Genomic DNA, 23,905 nt, shown 5'->3' with positions numbered 1-23,905 from the left:
CTATGTGTTGCTGTTGTAATACTAATATGTGTATTGATTATCAATATCCATTCTTTGCTGGCCTAGCATTCATCCATGTATAGTTGTATCTATTTAGATGCCACTATATTCTGTCTGCCAGTGATCGTTTGTGGGATTGAAGCTTATATGCTGTATAATATTTACTACTATAAATTTTTTATTACCTTTTAGGTAGACATCATGCGAAGCCAATGCGAAACATAAGGGAGTGAGCCAATAATTTACGTGCTTTGTGCGTTACTTTACATATATATAAAATCTTCCGATTGAAAAAGGTTGAGCTGTATGTGTATGGAATTTATATTTGAATAATTTGGTGTTTTGACAAAGAATATATATCTAGTATGCGGGACTTTTCAACTTTATTGTTGTGAAAATGGTGATCCGCCTTCAATTAATTAATCGGATATCATAAAATACTTTGGTGGGGATCAAATTCATGCTCTAACTTGGAAGCATGATTCATGAAACCAGACTACCAGAGACCGTTCTAATATATGCGCAAACCAAGAAATGAATCACAATCACTCTTGACTACCCAATTCATGCGATAGCATGATTCATGAAATGAGAGACCGTTTTAATATATTCGCAAACCGATAAATGAATGACAATCACTCTTCACTACCGGGGTTTTACCGAAATCAATTTCGAGCCTTTTTCATAATGTGTGTCCAAAATTAGGATTTATTGACCAAGATTTTCAGTGATATTCATTTAAAATTATTTTAGATTTAATTCTAACGTATAATTATATTTGTAAGATTTCGTTTTATTTTATAAATTTTTTTGGGTAATAGCCGAAAAATACATATATGATTTTTTCCATTTTTTAGTTTATATCATCACACCTTTTAATTTGACCATAAAATATATAAATTTATAATTTATTCGCGATTATCCCACAAATTACGAATTCGCTCAAATCAAACCTGATTTGGTAGTCGGAATGCCAACGTGACAGCCAAAAATGCCAACGTGGCAGTCGGAATCGTCAATCACACACTCCACTCTCTTTCTCTCTCACACACACGTCAGACACCCCACCTCGACAGACCCTCCCCGATGAGGTAAAGCTCGAGTCTCTATTCTCTCTCGAAGCAGAGGTAGTAGAACCATCACTGCAACTGTAGAGGACCTCTGCTGCCTCTTATCCAGCCTGGCGAACCCTTCCCCTTCTCCCACGACCTCCATCGCCTCTTCTCCAACCGGCGAACCCTCGCTCATCCTCGAGGAGAGTAGAATTTTAGGAATTTTATTTTTAATTGAATATAATTTATTTTAATTCTTAATGAAATGACGTCGTTTTGTATAAAAGATTGACACATCAGTTTCAATTTTGCCACGTAAGTGACACATCGGCTTTAATTTTGCCGGAGGCCCTCGCCATGGAAAAATTGGAACAAATTAAAAATTGATTAATTTGGTGGCCAAGTTAGAAGGTGGTGATATAAACAAGAAAAAAAATGGAAAAATTCTGTGTATTTTTCGGCTATTACCCTTTTTTTTTGTGAGATTCATACTTGTATTTATAGTTTGGATTCGTTGTAAAATAAAAAAGGGGAATAAAATTGATGAATCCATAAATTATTAAATTGTAATCTCCCCTAAACACCTAAAATTGGAGAACAGTTAGAACATGATATATAAAATGAGGAAGAAACAAGGATGAATGAGGTACAAGCGCCGCACCCTTCTTTGTGAATCAACTTCCTTAGCTGATTAGAACCGATAATCCCACAAATATGATGGTGACGATTGAGAATTGTTATTGGAAAAATATTAAGAATAATATGCAATAAAGATTTGTATTGCTTAACAACTCTAAAAGTTAGGATTCTGGAGTAAAAAAAAAAAAAAAGGATTCTGGAGTAAAAGAGAACGTAACGTTATAATAAACAATTATCTCCTATTTTTACTATTATGGCGACGAGGGTAGATTCATCATTCTTAAATTCATGTACACAACATAGATCAATTATAATCTGATTAGATCCGACTAATTAACTAACTATTTTGTCTTCTTCTGCCTTAGGGCTGTAGGGGCACATATACATTGTGATGATGAGATGATTTAAGTCCCTGAAGCTATGCGGAGCTTATCTCAGAGGCAATCCGCCTTCTTCTATATCTCTGTTTCCGGTATTAGCTCTACCTCGTTAAACCACGCGAGTCTGACTCTTATGTTCATCACAAGCCCTATGGTAAACAGCAATTGCAAGATCGTTATATTTTTTGCTACAATAAAAAAGTTTATCAAAAATCAAATTTTGATATGAGATCGATGTTTTCATGCAATTTACCTTAAAATAAACTTTAATAAAAAAAACCTCGAAGTAAAACAACAAATTCAATAGCGAATTGTTTGTTTTTTTTTTTTATGCAGATCCGGCCGCCGCCAAAATCCTTGTAGAATATGCTGAATTTTATGTGAAAGTCGTGCTACTACGCACTACGCCGCCAGCCGTAGCTCAATTATACTAATGGCTATAGAGGTGACTTTGCACCACTTGACATTTACAAGAAACGAACAAAGTTTATAATGAAAATTATTAAAACGCCTATATGGCTATAGTAGGAGTAATATATTTCATCGATACTCTCTTATCTCTTACTCCAACACACTTTGTCATTGACGGGCGGCCCCCTTTAACCTTGCATTTGTCGGCGCTAAAACGCTTTAAAAAATAATTCAAAATACTTAGCAAAATAAAATGAGATGAGCACAAATATAGAGATTTTACCATTATAGTTGCACCGAGATGAGCACAGATATAGTCATAGAGATTTTACCCATATAGTTGCACCGCCATCTTAAATCGTCTTTTTTAAAAAAAAAACACCAACAACAAACACAAATATTAAGTTCGACTTCAATTTAAAACGTGTCATCGTCGTCCCTCTTAAATGAACAATGAAAGTCGTTGCAAATTTCCGTATCCTGCAATTTTTGTGTTTATCTTGTGGCAATGAAAATTTTGAGTTTCAAATATGTTTCTCATCTTCTTCTATAATGTATTCCCTTCGTCCCATAAATGTCTTTTATTTTGGAGAATTAATCTTAATAGATAAAAATAATAAGATATGGATTGAAACTTTGAAACATCCCAAGATCCTTAATTATTTTTATTATTTAAATTAATTTTGCTTTATTCTTATCCCATAGAAGTGATGGGATCAGAGAAATCTTATTATTGAGGATAAAAATACTCAATCACGCATATAATTAAGGATTAATTAATAGTGTTTTATGTCTCGAAGTTTCAGCGTTTTTCATAAAATATCTCGAACTTTCATTTTCTACTAAAAAACTCTGAAGTTTCAATTTTTTCATAAAATGTTCCACTATACAAAATTCGATGATGAAAATATGATAAAAAAAATTCAAACTTTCAACATTTTTCAATAATGGTGATTCATAATATTGTTTTTCAACAATGACGGTTCCCAAAATACTTCATTCGGCGAGATAAGTCATCTTTTTGTCACCGAATTTTGTATAGCATGACATTTTATGAAAAAAATTGAAAGTTCAGAGTTTTTTAGGGGAAAATAAAAATTCAGGATGCAAAGTAAGATCATATGTGATTGCTGGTAGCACGAATTTTAATAAATATTAGGTGAATGTGTTATTAATAGAAAAATGATTCATTTTTATTAGTAAAAAAAGTGATAAAATGAAAAAAAAAATAAAAAAAAATACGTACATCCTGATGGAATGAAAGGAGTTTATAGTCATGCTTTTATAATTCGCAGGATTGTGAACATCCAGACGACATCTTACGCAGTAAATTTGGATTTATTATCCCCTCACTGTATCTGTATATGTTCATCAATGTGTACCCAGCTGCTCCGACAAACCAGAATCAATCACAATTTTCTGGCGATATGATTTCCATTTTCATCTCTCACCTTTCTTTCACCACTAACCTTTTTCTTCAAGGAGTAGTTTTTATTTCTTATATTGTTAAGGTGTTTGGATACTAGTGTATAAATATTGATTTAATTAGATTTATGAACCTAAAAATTCTAAAAACTTATATTTTCAGAAAAAAAAAAATTAATGACAACTATGTAAAGAATTTTATTTGACTGAATAAGTTGTTAAATTAAATATTTTAACATTGTAATCGTCGGATAAAAATACTCCAGAGAGCTCGACTCATGTGCTTGTTGCCGCCCCGTCCTATAAAGTTAGTACTTACGTAAATGATGATACGTAGTATACTAATATTCAATTATATTTGCTTTGTAAATAAATTATGGTAGGATAATTTATTAATTTATAGTATGAAGGTGAAATTATAACAGTTTAAAATGTTATTAAATTAATAAATAATATAATTATGATTTATATTATGTATCTCACCTAGGTGATATACATAATTCTAATAAGAGTAAAATTTTAAAGTAGCCAAAATGAAGCATAAAACACAATTTATGGCCACACATTGAAAAAACACAAAATTTGGCCATTTTTATTGATTTGGACGTTTTTACCCTTAATGAGGCGGACCGGGTAGAATCAGGCACGCTGGTCGCGTGTCGGGTCGGGTTAGGCACTTATGGCACTATTAGTGTCATAAGTGCCAAGATTTTACTTTGGTTTTGTTTTGGATTTCCGTTGGCACTTATGGCACTATTAGTGCCATAAGTGCCAAAATGACTATTTTACTTGGTTTTATTTTGGATGCCATAAGTGCCAACGAAAATTCAAAATAAAACCAAGTAAAATAGTCATTTTGGACACTTATGGCACTAATAGTGCCATAAGTGCCATACGTGCAGCACAAATACAAAATAAAATAAAATAGTGCCATAAGTGCCAACGGAAATTCAAAATAAAATTAAGTAAAATGGTCATTTGGGCACTTATGGCACTAATAATGCCATACGTGCAGCACAAATACAGAAACAACAACATCATTTAAACCCTAAATGGAACATCTAAACCCCAAATGGATAATCTAAACCCTAAATGCAATATCTAAACCCTAGGGGGAAGTGTGCACTTATGACACTTATGGCACTAATAGTGCCATAAGTGCCATACGTGCAGCACAAATAAAGATCAGATCAGATCTGCCGATGGCTGCTCGAAGGAGGCGGAGATCAGATCTGCCGATGGAGGAAGCGGCGCAACGATCAGATCAGATCCACCGCCGCCGCCTCATCAGATCAGATCCACCGCCGCCTCATCAGACCAGATCCGCCGCCGCCGCCTCATCCTCGCTCCGACTACTTCTGCCCAAGCCGATCAGATCAGATCAGATCCATCTGCCGATCAGATCAGATCCACCGCCGCCGCCTCATCCTCCACTCCGACGACTTCTGCCCAAGCCACGAGATCTACGTGCTCAGCGCCGCTGCCGCGCAGCCACTGGAAAGAGAGAGAGCTCCGATGACTTCTGCTCGGCGCCGCTGCCGCGCAGCCACTGGAGAGAGAGAGAGGGGGAGGGAAGATGAGAAAGAGAGAGGAGAGAAGGAGAAGGGTAGAATAGTCATGACATACAAAAAATGGCCAACATTTATCTTTTTTCAAATGATGGACAAAATTTGATGTTGTATGTTGAATAGGACCATTCAGCCCTATTGTTTCTTCCAATAATCTATATGGAGTACTATATTAAAAAGGCAACTCCCAATTTAAAATCAATTTGAAATTAATTTTCAAAATTGAGTGACAATTTTATAGTTATAATAAAATTGAAGGTTTATTTGTAAACTATATTTTTTCTTTATCTTCTTATTTTTTTGTTTTATTTTTTTTTTAAATTTTAAAATTCGACTAATTATAAAATATTTAATATGCATATCAAATTAAAGATCACGATATGAGCTTTAATTTGACATGTTTTATATAAATTTTTAATTTAAAATGTAAAAGTTATATTTATTTAAAGATTGAAATGTTTAAAAATTCTATTAATCTCTCATTTTTTTTGAATAAATTTACTTTTTAATTATTTTTATTTTTATTTTTTAACTTATTATTTTTTTCGTTTCTATAATAGTATATGTTTTTAATGTTGTGAAATTTCTTTATATTTTTATTTTTCAATATTCAATTTATATTCACTTAAATTTATTATCTTTTATTATATTTATATATATGATGATATCGATTTTATATTAATATAAAGAATGCTACTCTAGGGCTGTCTAATTGGTTATCGGATTCTGGATAATCCGTTAACCGAACCAAATTTCTCGGGTTTGAGTATCCAATGACCGAATTTTTTGGTTATCAGTTCGGTTTTCGGGTATCATTTTTAGAAAAAATTCAGGTATCGGTCCCAATAACCGAAACAGGTTAACCGAAATAACCGAAAATTATTTAATAAACTATTTAATATTATATTATATATATTTTAATTATTAATTCAATAATTAAATAATTTATTTATTTTTTTAAATCAATTTTTAGCTAAAATAAAATTATGATATATTTAAAGTATAAAAATGAGCTTTAGTCTAGTGGATAAGTTGCTTTGTATATTTTTTAGAGACTAAGGTTCAGATCCTCTATGTAGCAAATTATTTAAATTTTAATTTTTTAAATGAGTATTGGAAACGATTAGTGAAATATAGCAATTTCGAATTCCAATAACCAAAAATTTGGGTACGAATAACCGAACCCGAACCGATCGATAGCCCTAAATGTATCATATCCAAAAGCAAAGAATGCAATTGAAATGACGTTGTTACCTAAAATGAAGGATGTCTAGTAAAACTTTGTTTAGACAAGATGCATACGTATAACTGTTGTTGAAGGAAAAGGGCGATTAACTCAACGGCATCTTTCGATCTACGCAAAAGCCACCCATAAAGCGTTTCCAAAAGCTTCCGTGCGCTGCTCACCATTCCCGTTTCCTCAAACAACTTGTCCTTTTGCCCAAACCCAAACTGTATATAAACTTATAAACCACCTCACATTTCTCACTATCTTCTCTCTCTAAACTCTCACTCACAGTCGCAAATAGGCCGTATAGATGATAGCTGGACAGACTCAGACTCTTGTGTGCATTTGTTTCTGGGATTATAACAGAAGGTCAGTTTGAATTGCTCACCACATCGACTGGCTTTCGACTGCGATTTGGAATTTCTTTGGGTTCAAGTTTCGTATTCTTCTATTTTTGTGATACCCTCTTCTTATGCATACGTTTCTGCTTAATTTGTGAAGATATTCATAATTCTTGTTCCTGTGGTGAACGTTTACTCGAAGGATTTAGTTTGGAAAAGGTTCAATTTTTATTTTATTTTTCATGGCAATATTGATGTTGAATGTGCTGTACTTTGCATTGAAACCAACAACACCACAGAAACTACTGTTTCCTCTTGGAGTTCTAAGATTTCGTGATCATCGGAGTATGGAATTCATGTTTAAAGACTTAACAAGGAGGTCCTGACAATTACTAATGCCTTGTGGAAACAGAGTAAAGTGCTGTTTGGAGAAGTAGATCCAAAAGGAAAGCCAATAGTTACAGACTCACATTAAGCAATATGATGATTTGGTGCTCCTTGTACACACCTTAAACTTGTTTGTGTTCTTATATGTGTAATGATTTATTTTTCCTTTCCTTTGAATGACATTCAATTGAACCATATATATCAGCTTTTCATGATTAGTTTGAGAGACATGGATCCCTGCCTACCCCAATGCAATCAACGGGATTAAAAAGTAAAAGAAAAAAACAAGAAGGTGCTCGAGGATATGATCAATAAACTAATAAAGATTTTATTTTTCTTTATTAATCTCAGAACTCCAACATTTAAGATTTGAACGAGCCATGGTCTCGACTTCTCAAAAATAATTTGTGGGGCTCTTTTGCGCCTAAAGTTAGGAGACTGATGTCGGTGTATCAGATGATTAAAATTGCTGGATTGATAGATAGTTAATCTTGGGCGATACTGTTTATATGAATGTTGTCATAGGACTTTTCAGCGAAGTATCTTATTGTGTACATTGTGGAAATAGTATGCATAATGCGTTTAGCTGCGAGTATACACAATCTGACTAGCTAGGAATATTGCAGCTGTTACTGGATGAATGCTTGTTTGTTGCTGTGAGCATTCACCAGAAGAAGTAATGCACGAACCAGAACCTGATGCTGCTCCATGGAGTTTTTTCAACATCGACAGTCTTTTCAGTAACAATTACTATGGAGACAGCACCCAACACGATGTGAAGATTTGCCACGAACAATACATTAGAGATGATCAATATGTCAACACCGACAACGATGAGATTGTTGCACATGCTATTCTACAAGAAGAATTGTCACAATTGTCAATTGAAGAACATCCAGAATTATCACATCCTGTGGAGGAATACTTGCAAGATTCCACTGTTGCCCCAGATTGGCATAATTCTTCAAGTAACTATTATACAGGTATATGCTTCTTTTCTCTCTTGCAAGCTTATTTTCACTAGAACCTACTTCATTAAATTTCCGAGAAATCTACAAAAGGTGCAGGCCGAGAGGATAGCGCATACGAGAGTGATGATGCAGGGAGCCCATGCTCTAGCCCTGGAGATAGATCATGTGAGGGAGATGATTACTCTTGTACTCTGGACATAACAGACGAGTCTGAACTTGATGGAGAAGTTGGGAAGAGGTTGTACCAAATGATTCCTGTTCCTGTAAGCATCAGTTCCATGAATTTTATAGAATTTGACTCACTTGGAAGTCAATACATACTTTGCTAATTGATATTTTCACGCCCGTGATACCTTGTCACTATATCAAGATTTTGTTCTTTCCTCATGTTAATCTATTGCCTTAATGTTTCTCTCCTGATAAATATAGCTTTTAAATATGCCCTTGTCATCTTGTCCTTTTAAAATCCAAAGGCATCCCTGAATCTGTTTCTTGGCAAAGTTAGTAACTTACATATGATTAACCAAACTGTAACAAATTGGTGCAATTCTAACCCTGAAGCAGTTCAACTTACAAATAGGACATGATTTTGTGTGCTCACATGATTGAAATTTACTTTGGAATGATCCTTTGAAGGATATTTAAGTGTTCTGTTGGTACCACTGGCAGCATGTTCCAAGGATTAATGGGGACATACCTTCAGTAGACGAAGCAACTTCTGATCATCAAAGGCTGCTGGATAGGTACTTTTGGCCTTATTATGTTGTTGGTGTAGTGTAAGATTTGAATCAGTGGATCCAGATGTACAACTATTTTTCTAATTTATTTCTCTCCAAACGTTGTCTGTGGATTTCCTTAATGCATCCATGCTTGATATTTGTCTTTGTCAATACCACCACCTTCCTTAACCCTCTTCACCTGATGTTAATTTTACACTTGGATCAAATATTTTGTTGAGCTGGAACTTCTTTTACTCAACAGTAGAAGCCAAATATTCTCCAATCTCCTTCAAACCATCATATCTTAGTGATATGCTTTGAACTTCAAGTCAGCCTCTAGCAATAGATTATACCATTGATGATGCTTAAGTCTGGTAGCTTCATAAATCCGACAGTTTGCATTCTGCTCAGGGTTTTATTGCATCTGATATTGTTTCCCAGTATTTTTCATAGTTTGTAAATTGGTAGAACACATTTGTGATAGTTAATCTTCTTCATTTCAGATTAAAGTTGTATGACTTGATTGAGCACAAAGTTCAGGGAGATGGAAATTGTCAGGTAAGTTTTTGAGTCTTTGCCATTGTTTGTCCATCATATACTGCACCCCGCTTTTACTGCAGATAATAGTTTGGTCTATGTTTTAGTACCAGTTGACATAAAATTTTCAGAACAGTACCACAATACTTATTTGAGACTAATTTTCTGCATATTCATCAACTCATAAAGCACCTATTTATAATACAAGAAACCAACCTAAACTAGGAAACATAATCAAAATCAAATACTAAAATACCATATATAATTCCAACAACCCGCCTCAAGCTAGAACATAGATATTAATCACGCCTAGCTTGTTACAAAAGGAGCATCAAAACAATTATTGACCCAAAAACTAGAACTAACAAGACCACTTATATCTAAAGAAACAATAACTAAGACACCGACAAGTAAAAGAAAACAAAAAGTGGACAAAGTCCCTTCAAAATGGGAAGACCGATTCCCTTCACCAAAAATCTTCTTCCTCATGAGATTCTGAATGAACAATGGCGGTGGCAGAAGTAGGTTGAGACCTCATAATTTATTGAACTTGCAACAACTTTCCGTACTCATAAGACATATGATGGTCCAATGACACACTCAACTAATAGAGCTCAATAGTCTGACACCAATCCAAATAATTCACAGAATTAAGTTTGTGTTTAGTGATTCTTGTCATCATGGGCACAACCTTTTTCTTGAACCATAGTCTTTTCCTCAACCCTCACAATTTCTTGAACCAGTCTTTTTCTCACCCTCAGACATAGTTTCCAATGACAGAAGAGAGAGCAGGAAAGAATTTCAAAACAGAAACAAAAATTCCAAACTCAAAACTGAAATTTCAAACTACCAAACAGTAACTGAAAATGGCTATCCAAACCTGTACCAAAATGTTATCACACCAATCTGATGCTGACCCAATCAAACAGCTAAACAAAACAACTTGCCCATGATAAGATGCAACAAACCAATCAAACGATATAAATCTCGAACAAAAACTGAAATTTATAGCAGAAGTCGAATCTGTACCGAAAGCGGAATCCAATACCAACCTGGTATTAACCCAAACATGTACACGAAACAAAAGGGGACGTCGAGATGAGTACAACGTACAAACCGGACTGAATTCCAGCAACACATGGGCTCACACTCGCCAAAAATTCGAATTTGGACGAGAACAGACCCCACACCTCTCTGGTGCTGATCCAAACAAGTACCCAAACAGACGGAGGACGACGAGGCGAGTCAATGTGACCTGCCGGAGCAAATCCCGGCGAGAAACGTGCCCATAAGAGCCGGAAAACGAAACTGTGCAGAAAAACCTCAGTCGGCGCGCAAGATCCACATGCACCGATTCTGGCGATCGAACTTCCGGAGAAGGTTGGTCTGGGGGCGGTGTTGACTGGTGAAACTGGGATGAGTATGGGTGGTTGCCCTCTTTTTCACCCGAAAACCCTAACTTTAAATTCGAAAACCCTAATTTTGAAACCATAGATCTTATTGCTCTAGATACCATGTTAAATGATGTGTGGGAAACATATTTGGGCCTAATTTTCTGTATATTCATCAACTCAATAAAGTATAAAAACAAGAGACACCTGAACTAGGAAACATATCATAACTTAATACTAAAATACCATATATGATAACTAAAAGCTACATTTTTCTCCATTATATGTCATGCTACTTACTGCTGATGAGCAGACGCTAAGCATACAGCTTTACTTTTTCCCTAAATTGAACTTTCACATCATATCATAGGCTATTAAGTATTCTTACATTGCTGTATACACTTTTGCTATTTATATTAGTTCCACTATTTGATCATGGTTTTTCTGCAGTTTCGTGCTTTATCTGATCAGTTCTATCGGATCCCTGAACACCACAAATTTGTCCGACAGCAAGTTGTCCGTCAGGTGGTTGTAGTTTAAAAAAGACATAATTTTATTGTTTTCTTCTTATCTGCTTGCATCTTGGAGGCTCTTTTGTAGTTTTGTAACTGTAAGTTGACATGCTCGTGTTTGTTGGTGCGTTCCCAGCTCAAAGCACATCCAGAAATGTACGAGGGGTATGTCCCCATGGAATACGCTGACTACCTGAATAGGATATCCAAGTATGTTTCTTTTATCATGACATTTTCTTATCTTTTATTTTTACCACCCGAAATCGCTTACATGATCAGTAACCAGGAGTGGGGAGTGGGGTGATCATGTCACACTGCAAGCTGCTGCAGATTCGGTATTATTTGCCTTGCCTCAAACTGGCCTCTCATTATTTATGCCTTCTTGTTGAGTGGCAAATAACATTTTTGCTATTATAACTTAGATGTGGCTATTTTCCTTATGACAGTACGGTGTCAAGATTCTTGTACTTACTTCATTCAAAGATACCTGCTACATCGAGATACTTCCCAAAGACCAAAAGTCAAAAAGAGGTCACTTGTGCATATCCTTGAATGTGTTCATTTGAATCTATAGACGATTGTTTCTGTTGCTTAAACCTCATGTCTGCACACGAGGTTCGCTGTTTATGTCCCCGCCATAGTTATTTGCTTGTGATTTCTCGTGCAGTCGTCCATTTGAGCTTCTGGGCTGAGGTACATTACAACTCCATCTATCCTCCGGGAGGTAAACTGTCATTTCTGTCCTGATTTATATGTGAAGAGTCGGATTCAAAACCATCAATTCATGTTTTGGTGGTTTCACAAATTAATGACTTATGTTTGCAGCCATCTTCAGAACTTTTGGTCTCTATGTATTGCTAACATCATAAAATGAAATCTTTGACCGATCAGATCTGCCTCCGAGTGATTTTAAGAGGAAGAAAAAGTGGTGGAGCTTCCGAAACAAGCAGTAGAAATGTTGAGCTTTTGAATCAGTTCTGCTTAGCTGCACCTTGGCATAGTCCACAAGTTTATCTTCATTCTTACTATTACTATATATGTTAATCTTATCGTACATAATTAAGGATTACATGTCAACAAATCGTTACAATCATAAATTCGTATTCATCCTTCTTCTTGTCTTTTAGAATCCGTAGATTGGATGTCGGGCTCCACAACAAGTAATCTGTGTTTGTGTATTAAATAATCTCATTTTGCCATTTTAGAATGTTCATAAAAATTAATTTCTTTTTATTTTTAAAAATTTTCTTATTATATAAGATAATATAATTAATTATCATTATTAATTGCACTTTTTCAATCTAAAAATTCGAATTGAAAGGGTGGTTTACTTTCCAGTTGTAGCACTAAATACGCTTGCTGTAAAGTATAAACAAGTGAATAAAGTAAATTTATGATAGGAAGGTGGGTTAGGCTAATATGACTTGTCATTCTCACTCGTCATTTTTGTACCAAAATACTCGATTTTTCACTTGCGTTCTCAAAAGGCTTCCCTGGACAGATTATTTCTATACTAAAACACTCTTAACTAATTATACAACGCTAACTATTCATGATCTCCGCCTAACTCACTCTGCTTTTCCTCTTCCACCGTCGCCGGCTGCAGCAGTAGCGCCGTGAACGGCATGTGCCCGTACCCATTCGGTATGAATTTCAACTCCATTCGGCGGAGGTGGCGGTAGCGCTAGCGGCTGGCACAGGTCCAGCCTGCAGCTCGGCGGGGGAGGGGGCACGCCAAGCGCCGTCGTGGCGGCGTCGCGGGACGGCAGGAGGGAGCCGGAGGAGGTGGAGACGGCCTCGGCGGGGACGGTGCCGGTGCCCGTAGCGGCGATTATGGAAGGCTCGGCGTGGCGGAGGAGCCACTCTATGGTCTCTCCGTCGGTGCGGTGGCCGAGTTCTCGAGTGAGCTGGAATACGCGGGCGGCGCAGAGCGCCGGCATCCGCACGCGGCGGCCGCGGCCGTTAACCTTGGTGTGGCGATCTTTACTGGAGGAGTGGCGGCGGGCCTTGGTTATAGAGAGTGCGGTGATAGGTTTGGGGGCGTCGTCGGCGTGGGCGAGGTGGGGAGAAGAGACGAGGTGAGGAAGCATATCCGAAGAAGAAGAAGGCATGTTGACTGGTGGTGGGTTAGGGTTTTTTTGGTACTTTTGATGAAGACCCCACACCACTAATTTACTAAATATTGAGCGATGATGAGGATGGGCCTGCCTGTGGGCCCATCTTTCTGACTAAATGGGCCCGCCTCCTCCCCCACCCCTTTTGGAGCCGAAATTTCATTTCAATATTTCATATGCGACTTCGCTTGTGTTATTTATTTTTAAAGGATAGCCAAATCAGATTTTTCAATATTATTAACCGTTTTGTACGCACCGCCGTATATAACTAGTTGAAAAATCAATGCCATAACAAAAAGCAAAGAAACAATTATGATGTCTGTGTTTGTTGTACTTGTACCAAGAACGCAAATGTCAGGCATCCACATAGAGTGATAAAGATGGTCCCACACATAGTTGATAATTGACGAAATAATTTAGGTACGTGTTGAGCACTAAATATTGAAAAAGATAATTATATTCCCCAATTGAGAAAGGAGAGGTTTAGCGTGCAAATTTGAGTAGACTTCATTTTAATCAAACTTTTGTCCAATTGGCACTGCTTCAGTTCTTCACATCGAGAGGAGAAGCATAGCATTTGTTGGCAGCGTTGCTTCTATTGGTATGTTGGCACAACTGCTTTCTTCTTTAGTATTTTTGTAGCATTGGTTTCCGTTCGGCAAGGGTCATCAGCAATCGCTTCGAATTCACCAAGGATTGCGAGGAATAATAACATCTTGATTACGCCAACTCATGGGATTTCTCTCTTTTGTGATTTTGATTGGAAAAGGTGGTCAATGTTAGTTTTTATACTCCATAATTAGATGAACGTGATTTAATTTAATGATCTGATCGTATCATTTAAGACTGGCTTGATCAGTTAATATGCTATTAAAGAATACTAACTCACAATATTTGTTACATGGATGGGGCATTTTGGCAAGAATGTAGTCAAGGGACTACGTCATAAAGTTTGTATTTACACAATTTTTTTAGGTGAGAGGGAGCAGCATGGTTTCAACCCTAACCTTTGCTGCTTTAACTAAACACAATGAGTTTAAATGGCTTCAAGTGCATGCAACATAAAAGTGATGATGAAGGACCAAAGCATTGGATAATCTGGATTTAACAAAATAGATATTACAAGAGGCGCTAATACATATTCTTCAAAAAAATTATACATCTGATGTAAATTCTGTCACCGCAGTATTGAAACAAAAAAGTTGCCCAGAAAGACCTTTCGTGAAATAGCACACCTGAAAGCAAAAACACAGCAAGATTGAAGGCAGGCTTCACAAATATTTCCTAGCGAGGGCTCGAACTTTTGTATCAAAATGCGATGAGGTGATGCGACTTCCAGGGAGGTACAGAGGATTAAGAAGAGTCTGAAAATATTGAAATCCAAGTTACCAGGCAGTTTGTCAGTCATATATATGAAACAAGCACCAACAATAAATATGATATGTTTCTTTTCACTTTCCTCTTCTTTTTGCTTTTTAGTACAATATGAAGAAATTCTCGTTCACATTAGCAAAGCATCTGTGGTACTAGCATTATGGCTATTGAGCAACCATACGGTCCATACCAATGAAAAATCACAGGGTCAGTTCCTCCACAAACCATACACTCAAAGGTAACGATTTTTGAGCAGGTGTATGATGTGAAAGCTAGGAGATGGTTCGGACTGAGAGTCTCATCACACAATTAAGCCCAAAACAGTACATTGGTCGTCTTTCTTAGCAAAAAAAATTCTAGAAGATACTCTTTCTTCTGAGTAAGTGCAATCAAATTTAGATATTGGTACACCTTTGTCATCAAGTTTTGACCAATCACTACAGAAACATGTAGGACAGTCAGAAACTACATTGAAAGTGGAATTAGACTGCTTTACTTGAGGAAAAACTAGCGGACAAATCTTACAAGCAGAATGCAGAAACATGAGATCAAATATAAAAAGTCAAACATAATTTCTCATGGATTGAAACATACTATTAAAGAACATAACAGAGCTTGCCTTAATATATAGCTCATGAACCTCTTGGAAGAAGCTCTTGATTCCATCATCATTACGAGAATCATGAAGCAACATCAGTCGAGTATGTATAATGATTAAAGGTTAAGGAAGCAAATATGTAATGAACAGCTACATAAAGTTCACCAAGGTAGGATGTAGTTCCCATCACCACTGATGATATGCAACATTAGGAACTCTTTTGAAAGAAACCAGAGAGAAAAACTGGAAAGCATCAAAGGTAACTGAAACAGAAACATGGAATTAACAAACAATCAGAACTAATTATAACTAGCAGAACTCTACACGAGGTGCAGCAAGTTACAATCATTGAAGAAATAATAGAAAAAAGCAATAGATTAATCAACTAACTGAAGGAAAATCCAGATAAACAAAGTACACATAGCTAAAAAAAATGTTGTAGTACCCCAAAAGGAAGCTTCCATCTAGCTAAGGTTGTAGTGAAAAATCATTTGATCTTAATTTAGGTTAAAGAAGCTACACCTAAACCCAATATGCCTAAGAAAATTAGGTTCCAGATGTAGAAACTGGTCCGCAAGAATAGCTCAGGTTAATCAGTTTCAAATCATATTATCACGTGAATCACACTGTCACCCCCATCAAATACACCAAACAACATATTTCTTTAGATGGAACTGGTAATTCCAACCTCAGTATCATACAGTATCGCCATTCTCAACTGTGAAGCCTATTGCTTAAAACTTATAAAATTCAATGGCATATTCGAAATCCTATTCTATGCAAGTACAGGCTTTTAGAATCAGTTTTCAACCTCCAATCATATCAAAACCATTTTTTCCATGAAACATATAATTTGGGGCAAGAGTAGGAAAATCAGATGCAAAACAAGTGCCATTCTATTTTTAACACTCATTTCACATTTATGGTTACATTAGGAAAAGAGGAAGGGAAGGAGGAATGATTCTGAAGGTAAACACCGCTGCAGATACAAGCAAGTTACTCATATTTTTTTATATCCAAACAAAATTAGTCATCGTCTAATTTCTTCCTATGTATTCTCTAAAGAAGAAATGCAAATCACCCAGACATAACAAACGAAAGGATATGACCAGCAGTCACGTAAACGGACACCACCAAGTCATTGAATCTGTCGATTGCTTTTAGAAACCTGATGCACAAAACATACAGAAAGAGATAAATCAATGCCAGAAACTACAAAACACACAATTAAATAAGAAATTGTTATCACTCATAAACAAACCAAGGAAACATCAACTCAGTGAGTGGAGGGGAGATCTCACATAGCACTCGTAGTCCACGCCATGTCCTGAACAATGTCTAAAGCGGCATGTAATATGAACTGGTGCTGATGAGCAGCATCCTCTTTCTACAATAATTTACCGCAGATTCGTGATCAGTTTCCTAATTACACTCAATTTCAGTCAAACTGATGATAAATAATCAAATCTAAAGATATAAACAGAAATATTGAAGAAGACATACTTTGGGGACGGTACCAACTTCAGCTTCGTAAATCGGAATGTCATTTTTGCTGACAATCATAAAGCACGCAGTACTCGCCATTGAACTCCCCCACTCCTCTTTGGCCTAATTCCTCAGTGATTCGCGATCAATAGTTTAATTTGAAATCGTTGCTAGAAACTTCAAAACTTACGCAATTGAATTGGGAAATAGTAGAACAGAAGTTCATATCTTCTTCATATATTCAGATTTCATGTGTGATGTTTCAGCCCAACGAAACGTTAAACCCGCTTATAAACAATGGCAGTCAAAGTGGGCTTATATCAAACAGGCCCAGCATGGAATATATGAAATAATGCAAGTTTTATGGGGGTAATATGGTCAGTCTATCAAAAATATCGAGAAATACCTCATCCATTTGATGATGGGTTTATCTCTGCTCTCAGGCATCGACCCCTTCTCATTTGCTTCATATATCTCTGCAACTAACTAAACTGAAAAAACTTTCCCTCTTTATTCGGTGTTTATTTATTTATGTTTACTTCCATTTTTCAATCACAAAAGTTGGTGTATGGAGGCGGGAAGGAGCTTGGTTTCTTCTCCACTTCAATTTACTCTCAGAACCCATCTCAGGAATCGTTCCTCCTCCTCTTCAGGTAACTCAATTTTTATTTATTTAATTGAATTAGAGAATGAGTGTGTGTGAGAGATAGAGATGAAGAGAGCAAATGGGATTGAATCACCTTTTCTGGAGTCACGCTAGTGATAAGCCTTTAAATTGCTCTGTATTTGAATGTTGAGGGGGAAAAGTTAAAATGTGAAAGTTGTAAGTTTGAACTTGAGTTTTGATTGTGGATGAATGCTAATGGATGACGCCTTCTTATCCTTTTGCTGTGGTTGTGCTTTAAATAAATTGCTAATTTGATACTCCACTTGTTCTATATTGATATCAAGTAATTTGAACTCCCGATGCAAATGTTAATATGAAAGACTGAAGGTATCAATAAATAATTTCAGAGAATTTCAAATTCTAGAAATGCAGGGGCATTTTTTTTGGCTACATCTTTCTCAAGATAAGGTCGTTTTTCCCTTTTAATATCTGTCGGTTTCACCTGCCAGTATATAGAATGCTTATTATAGTCTGTCGTTTTGATTTATGTTTGATCATCTCCAGCCACAGATTTATACTTAGGTGTGCATGCCTAAATAAGGATGCAGTTACATAGGATGGAGCACTATATGAATTCAATTGGCTTCTTAGCAGCTTCAATCTTTTTTTTTTTTCCGTATGTTATGATAGGTGGTTTGAGTGTCAATTCTTTATTTTATTTTCCAACTTCATGTGATATCAATTCTATGCTACCTCCGAACTTTGCAGTTTTGCTGCTGCATGAGCAAGTAACTCCAGCTCTTAGCTCTCCATCAACCACTTCAGTTTTTATTCAGGATCAGCGTAACGATAGCAGGCCATTGCTATGTTTAAAAGAAGACAGCACATTTCAGGTAAGATTGTTTCCTTAGCAAATTTATCAGTGTGATGCTGAAATATCAAATTAGTGCAACTTATTAAAGAAACAATGTGTTGTGGTGCGCTGGTATATTTTCTTCCCACCTTCTACACTGCAATCATTTGGTTATCAATTATGTAATCAGCAAGATATTCATATTACTCAACTTCTTTAGAATGTTAGTCAACTTAGTCATGTGAGCTGCTATATTTGATATAATTTTTATGTTCCTCTTTGGTCGAAGAAAACACTTGATAGGCAACTTGGACCTGCATCTTCGTCTCATGATGGGGGTGACGATGTTGATCCTAATCAGCATGAAAATGACATTGAACTTCAGTTGCTACGCAGGCCAGAATTATGGTATTTGTAAGAGTTATCAACTATCAGAAATACCTGAAGTGTTATTTGCAAGAAACATTGCTATGACTTTTCTCTATGCAGATTACTTTTGTCCATTCCACTTAATTTTACTTTTATTTTTCTATTTTGTGGAATCAGATTGGCATCCTTACGAAAAAAGGACACATCAGTTCCTGGGACAGCGGAGTCCATTTCAAGTAAAAGCATAGATTCAACTGATCTAGAAGCAGATCATGTTGTTGCACTTGCAAGAGAAGCCTTTTCAGCATGCAAGGAGGCAATGTCAATTGCTAAACATGCCAAAATTTTGGGAGTTGATGTTGACGATTTTTCTAGTATAAGGTATGCTTCATCATGTCATTATCCTTTTTGCCTGTATATGTGTTCTCATAATCTTTTTTGCCTCTATTTGTGTACTTAAAAATCTCTATACAAGGTCACACCTAACATTTTTTCTCCCCTTTGGCTTCCAGAGGTTTGGTTAATGATCCTGTGCGCAGAACTGTGAGGTCTACTCGTTTGCTGGAGAGGCAAACCAAGAGGAGGAGGGTACCTAAGCCAAAAGTTGAGTTTCAGGAGACCAATCACCACAAGAAAGCAGGATCACATAGAAAATTTGATACCAGATTTGATCCCAATGATCCTCTTAGGCTCTTTTTGCGGGGACCTGAAACAACAGAACTTTTGAATGCCACAGAAGAGGCAGAGTTAATAATGAAGATACAGGTTTCTTTTAGCGCTCATTGCCTTTTCTGTTGTGGATTTCCCCCTGATGATATCAACCTGACTGTTCGGGATCACTACTACTCGTAAACTATTAATTCATGTAGGAGTTAATGAAATTACAAGAAGTGAAAACTCGACTTCATGCTCAGTCCTCCACTGAACCTACTATAGTGGAGTGGGCAGCAGCTGCTGGGATTAGTTGTCGGTCCTTGAAGTCACAGATTCACATTGGGACCAGCAGTCGGCAAAAGTTAATCTATGCCAATTTCCGCATGGTTGTTCACATTGCTAAGCAGTACCAAGGGCGTGGTCTTAACCTTCAGGATCTCTTGCAGGTGAATTCCAAGTTTTTTCTTGATATAGGAATATTAGTATCAAAATGTTTTGATTGTTTTCTTATTGGATATGATTACATTAAACTGGGAAGATAAGCTGTTCTGCAAGTTTTTATGATGTAACCTTTTCACTTTGTTGTAGGAGGGAAGCTTGGGTCTAATGAAGAGTGTAGAGAAATTCAAGCCCCTAGCGGGTTGCAGATTTGCTACTTATGCATATTGGTGGATAAGGCAATCGATTAGGAAAGCGCTATTTCAGCATTCTAGGACAATTCGCTTACCCGTAATGTTCTATATTCTACATTTTATGATATATTCTCCCTCTCGCTCACTTAAATCATTGAAACTTATTTGATGTTTCAGGAGAATGTTTATGGCCTTCTCTCCAAGATATACGAAGCGAAGAAAACATGTGTCCGACAAGGCAACCACAACCCTTCTAGAGAAGACATAGCAGCATGTGCTGGAATATCAGTCGAGAGAATGGAGAAATTGCTTTTCAGTGCTAGAGTGCCTCTTTCCATGCAACAGCCCGTGTGGATGGACCAACCTACTACCTTTCAGGTATCATTATTTTATTATTTTTATTTTATTTTGGGCATCTGGTGAATCTTCTAACTGGAAGTTATTGGTACGCCACTGACTAAAATATATTCATGTAATTCTGAGAAAGTCGATTCTTCTGTATCAATCCTAGATCGATCCTAATGGAGGACGTTTACCTTGCGTTCTTACAGGAAATCACTGCAGACACCACAATTGATATTCCAGAGTTAGGCGTATCAAAGCAGCTGATGAGACAACATGTTCGAAATCTCTTGAGCGTGCTCAACCCTAGGGAGAGGAAGATAATTCGTTCGAGGTTTGGCATTGATGATGGCAATCAGAAAACCCTGTCTGAAATTGGTGCCGGTTTTGGATTATCAAAGGAGAGAGTTAGACAACTTGAAAGCCGAGCGCTGTACAAGCTCAGACAGTGCCTAAACAGCCAAGGGCTTGAAGCTTATACAGATATGCTCATCTAGTCTGCATATATACTGTTTAAAGGGCTGTGATTATATTTGCTCACAGTGTGGCACTCCTGCTTATGAATGTACATAAAACTGCCACTATTTTTGCTTTTCTTTACTTTATTCCCCCATAATTTATTTTTTCCTGTAGAATGCTAATTGTTGGATATTTAGTTGTTGTGTTTCACAGTTTAAAAACAAGCATCTTCCTTGCTATATCTGCTTTCCAATTCTTGTTTTGTCTCAGATCATCCTCAAAAGGTCATAGAGCAAAATTTTACTTGTTTGATACATAAACAAAGCAATGTAGCATATTACACATAAATGATGTGCTTATAGGCTTATAGTCACAAAAACATCACAATTGTGTAAATATCTCAGGATCTCATCTGAGGTTTCAAGACTAAGTTTGAGCAGCATGGAGGCTGCCCACAAGACAAGAGTATACGGTATCATCGGGCGTGAGACCAGCATCTTTTATCTCGTCGTACAATTTGAAAGCCTCTTCTGATCTCCCCTCTTTGGACAACCCTGATATCAATGCAGTGTAAGTTATTAAATCCGGAGTTATATTCTTCGCCTGCATCTCTCCGAAGAGCTTCAGCGCCTTGTCTATATCCCCTGCTATGCATTCTCCTTGCACGAGAGAGGTGTACGTGTAACTATCTGGCAGCAGCCCCTTAGCTTCCATCCTCCTCCTTAACTGGTGTGCTTCCTTCATCTGTCTGTTTCTGCAGTATCCGTGGATCAATGCGTTGTAGGTCACAACGCTTGGGTTCTCTCCATTCTTCTCCATCTCGTGCAACGTTCTATTAGCTTCAACAAGATTACCTTCCTTGCTGTATATATCGATCAATGTGGTGTAAGAATACACATTTGGTGCCACGCCCATGGAGAAGAGCACCTTCTTCGCTTCCTCATGCCGGTTCAATCTGCATAAACCATTAGCAATCATATTGTACACGTAGACATCGGGATCAAATCCTTTCTTCTCCATAATACTTTGCAGTCTCCAAGCTTCATCAATCATCCCTTGCTTACAGTAGCCATCCATCAGCGTGTTGAAGATAACTCGGTTCAGGTCTATTCCTTTGCTCTGCATCTCATCGAGCAAGACTTTCGCTCCGTCCATGTTCCCCATCTTGCACACGCCGTGTATCAACGAACCATAGGTAAGGACGTTAGGCTCCACCCCCTTCTCCACCAACTCATCAAACAAAGCAAATGCAGTCTTAATATCACCTACTTTACAGTATAAACTGATCATCAATGAATACACATGAACATCTGCCTCTACACCTCTCTCAGACATTTCCTCAAACACCTTGACGGCATCTTCAATCCCAAAATATTTCGCTTGCCACTCGATCCGAATAGTATACGTGGCCACATTGAAATCCACCCCTGCTTTCTCCATGGCAGCCAAGATCTCTTTCACTCCCTCGTGATCCGATTTCTTCACATAAGCATCTATAAAAGTGTTGAAAGTATACGCACTTGGTTTAACTCCTCTTCTAACCAAATCGTGCATCAATTTTCTTGCCTTTTCGACTTCCTTTCTTTTACACAATCCATCAATAACCAATGTCATCGAATAAACAGTAATCATCACATTGCATTCTACCATTTTCTGAAAGAAATCATACAAGGAGCCAAAACGGTTGCATTTCTTCAAAGCAACCAAATAAACCATGCAAGAACGCTTGTCGATTTCGAACCCGCTATTGACCATATACTCGAAAACCTCCAAACCCTCATCAAACTTACTATTGTCAGCATAAACCCTAAATAACATATCAAATAATTTAATCTTTACACCGGGTTCTACACAACTTTTACTCACTAACGAAGCTAGTTCCGAAAACGGGCATCGAAGATATTCGTCTACAACAGCAGCGCTCAAAATATTCTTGGCCTCCGCAAATTTTCTAGCTCCGAACAGCCGCAGAATGATTATGATGTGCGATTCAAGATCGGGTTTTGGAGGAGTGATAGACTGATTCGTCCGCAGAAACTTGAAGAAACGCAGGCAACAAGAGCTAGGAATTCGTGGGTTCGAGAGAACATGGTGTGTGATATGCGGGTTCAGTTTGGAAATGAGAGATTGTGAAATTTTGAGAGATTTTGGGGTCGAATTGATGAGGGATTTGGCAATCAAATTAGCGGTGTGTTGATTGGATTTTGAAGTAGATACTGAGGTGAAAACTTGTTTTGCGGTCTGGTAGAATCCTTGCTTGGACATGGAATTGTGCGAATGAATGTTCCACAGTCTGCAGCGGAACTTGAATTCAATCCACTTTCGGTGAATACTTCTACTATTCTTGTATAGCTCCGCAAGTTTCTCCTTCAAAAATGGAGTGTTTAAGTTCTTATTTTTATCAGTGCAGTGTGCGGATGATTTTCTTGAGTATAAATAAGCTCGGTGAATTACGTCTACCTATCATTTGGTCATATTATTTTATAATTGTGAAAAATTGATAATTATCGACCCCAAGGACACCAAGCTATGCGACCTCCTGTGTGTGAATAGTGAGTAGGGGTGTAAGTGAGTCGAGCTAGCTCGCGAGTTACTCGGGATCGGCTCGAAGATTACTCGAAATCGACTCGATGTTAGTCGAGTCGAGCTCGAGCTCGAGCTACTCGAGTTGGTACCGAGCCCGAGTTCGAGTTTCGGGATACTCGACTCGTTAGGCTCGCGAGCCTAATCGAGCTCAAATAATTATATATATAATATATAATATATAAGCCCAAAATTAAATATATTCCAAAGCCCACAAAGATGGGCCAATTCCTAAGCCCATTCTAACAACTAGTGAATTTGAAATTGAATTACA

General features: G+C 37.1%; 5 protein-coding genes across 12 annotated transcripts; 2 read left to right on the top strand and 3 right to left on the bottom strand.

Annotated features, from left to right (window-relative positions):
• Positions 1–6,726: 6,726 nt before the first annotated feature.
• LOC130997758 (OVARIAN TUMOR DOMAIN-containing deubiquitinating enzyme 12-like) lies at positions 6,727–12,673 on the top strand. Of its 6 annotated transcripts, none has more exons than XM_057923173.1 (11): positions 6,727–7,072; positions 8,058–8,414; positions 8,493–8,665; positions 9,072–9,145; positions 9,625–9,679; positions 11,500–11,574; positions 11,698–11,771; positions 11,848–11,896; positions 12,008–12,092; positions 12,229–12,285; positions 12,453–12,673. In XM_057923173.1, exons 2-11 carry the CDS (start codon positions 8,072–8,074, stop codon positions 12,512–12,514), a joined length of 1,047 nt encoding a protein of 348 aa, XP_057779156.1. In that variant the 5' UTR covers positions 6,727–7,072; positions 8,058–8,071; the 3' UTR covers positions 12,515–12,673. The 6 variants fall into 6 exon arrangements, with proteins under 6 accessions (XP_057779156.1, XP_057779158.1, XP_057779160.1 ...); XM_057923175.1 differs by having other exon boundaries at positions 6,749–7,072; positions 8,499–8,665; XM_057923177.1 differs by having other exon boundaries at positions 6,749–7,072; positions 12,387–12,673.
• A 331-nt stretch (positions 12,674–13,004) lies between these two features.
• Positions 13,005–14,085, bottom strand: LOC130997759 (transcription factor TCP11-like). Its single transcript, XM_057923179.1, is given in 2 exon segments — positions 13,005–13,212; positions 13,214–14,085. Coding segments are annotated over 2 exon segments (564 nt in total). The 5' UTR covers positions 13,673–14,085; the 3' UTR covers positions 13,005–13,107.
• A 658-nt stretch (positions 14,086–14,743) lies between these two features.
• LOC130997757 (transport protein particle 20 kDa subunit-like) lies at positions 14,744–17,417 on the bottom strand. 3 transcript variants are annotated; one of them, XM_057923171.1, is made up of 5 exons: positions 17,151–17,417; positions 16,949–17,034; positions 16,755–16,815; positions 15,644–15,755; positions 14,744–15,039 (listed from the first exon to the last, which is right to left on the bottom strand). In XM_057923171.1, the coding sequence occupies exons 1-5, from the start codon at positions 17,229–17,231 to the stop codon at positions 15,029–15,031; spliced, it is 351 nt and encodes a 116-aa protein (XP_057779154.1). In that variant the 5' UTR covers positions 17,232–17,417; the 3' UTR covers positions 14,744–15,028. The 3 variants fall into 3 exon arrangements, with proteins under 3 accessions (XP_057779154.1, XP_057779152.1, XP_057779153.1); XM_057923169.1 differs by having other exon boundaries at positions 15,669–15,755; XM_057923170.1 differs by having other exon boundaries at positions 15,690–15,755.
• A 91-nt stretch (positions 17,418–17,508) lies between these two features.
• LOC130997756 (RNA polymerase sigma factor sigF, chloroplastic) lies at positions 17,509–21,287 on the top strand. Its single transcript, XM_057923168.1, has 9 exons — positions 17,509–17,785; positions 18,508–18,632; positions 18,882–19,006; positions 19,139–19,342; positions 19,474–19,726; positions 19,831–20,061; positions 20,204–20,344; positions 20,425–20,625; positions 20,799–21,287. Exons 1-9 carry the CDS (start codon positions 17,701–17,703, stop codon positions 21,084–21,086), a joined length of 1,653 nt encoding a protein of 550 aa, XP_057779151.1. The 5' UTR covers positions 17,509–17,700; the 3' UTR covers positions 21,087–21,287.
• Positions 21,288–21,336: 49 nt separating this feature from the next.
• LOC130997755 (pentatricopeptide repeat-containing protein At2g32630-like) lies at positions 21,337–23,496 on the bottom strand. The gene has a single exon (XM_057923167.1). It carries the CDS (start codon positions 23,311–23,313, stop codon positions 21,475–21,477), a length of 1,839 nt encoding a protein of 612 aa, XP_057779150.1. The 5' UTR covers positions 23,314–23,496; the 3' UTR covers positions 21,337–21,474.
• Between the last annotated feature and the right edge of the window lie 409 nt (positions 23,497–23,905).

This window comes from Salvia miltiorrhiza, chromosome 8 (genome assembly GCF_028751815.1).
Source record: "Salvia miltiorrhiza cultivar Shanhuang (shh) chromosome 8, IMPLAD_Smil_shh, whole genome shotgun sequence".
NCBI lineage: Eukaryota > Viridiplantae > Streptophyta > Magnoliopsida > Lamiales > Lamiaceae > Salvia > Salvia miltiorrhiza.
Note: the sequence above shows the minus strand (reverse complement) of the source record. Positions and strands in the feature narration are given on the sequence as shown.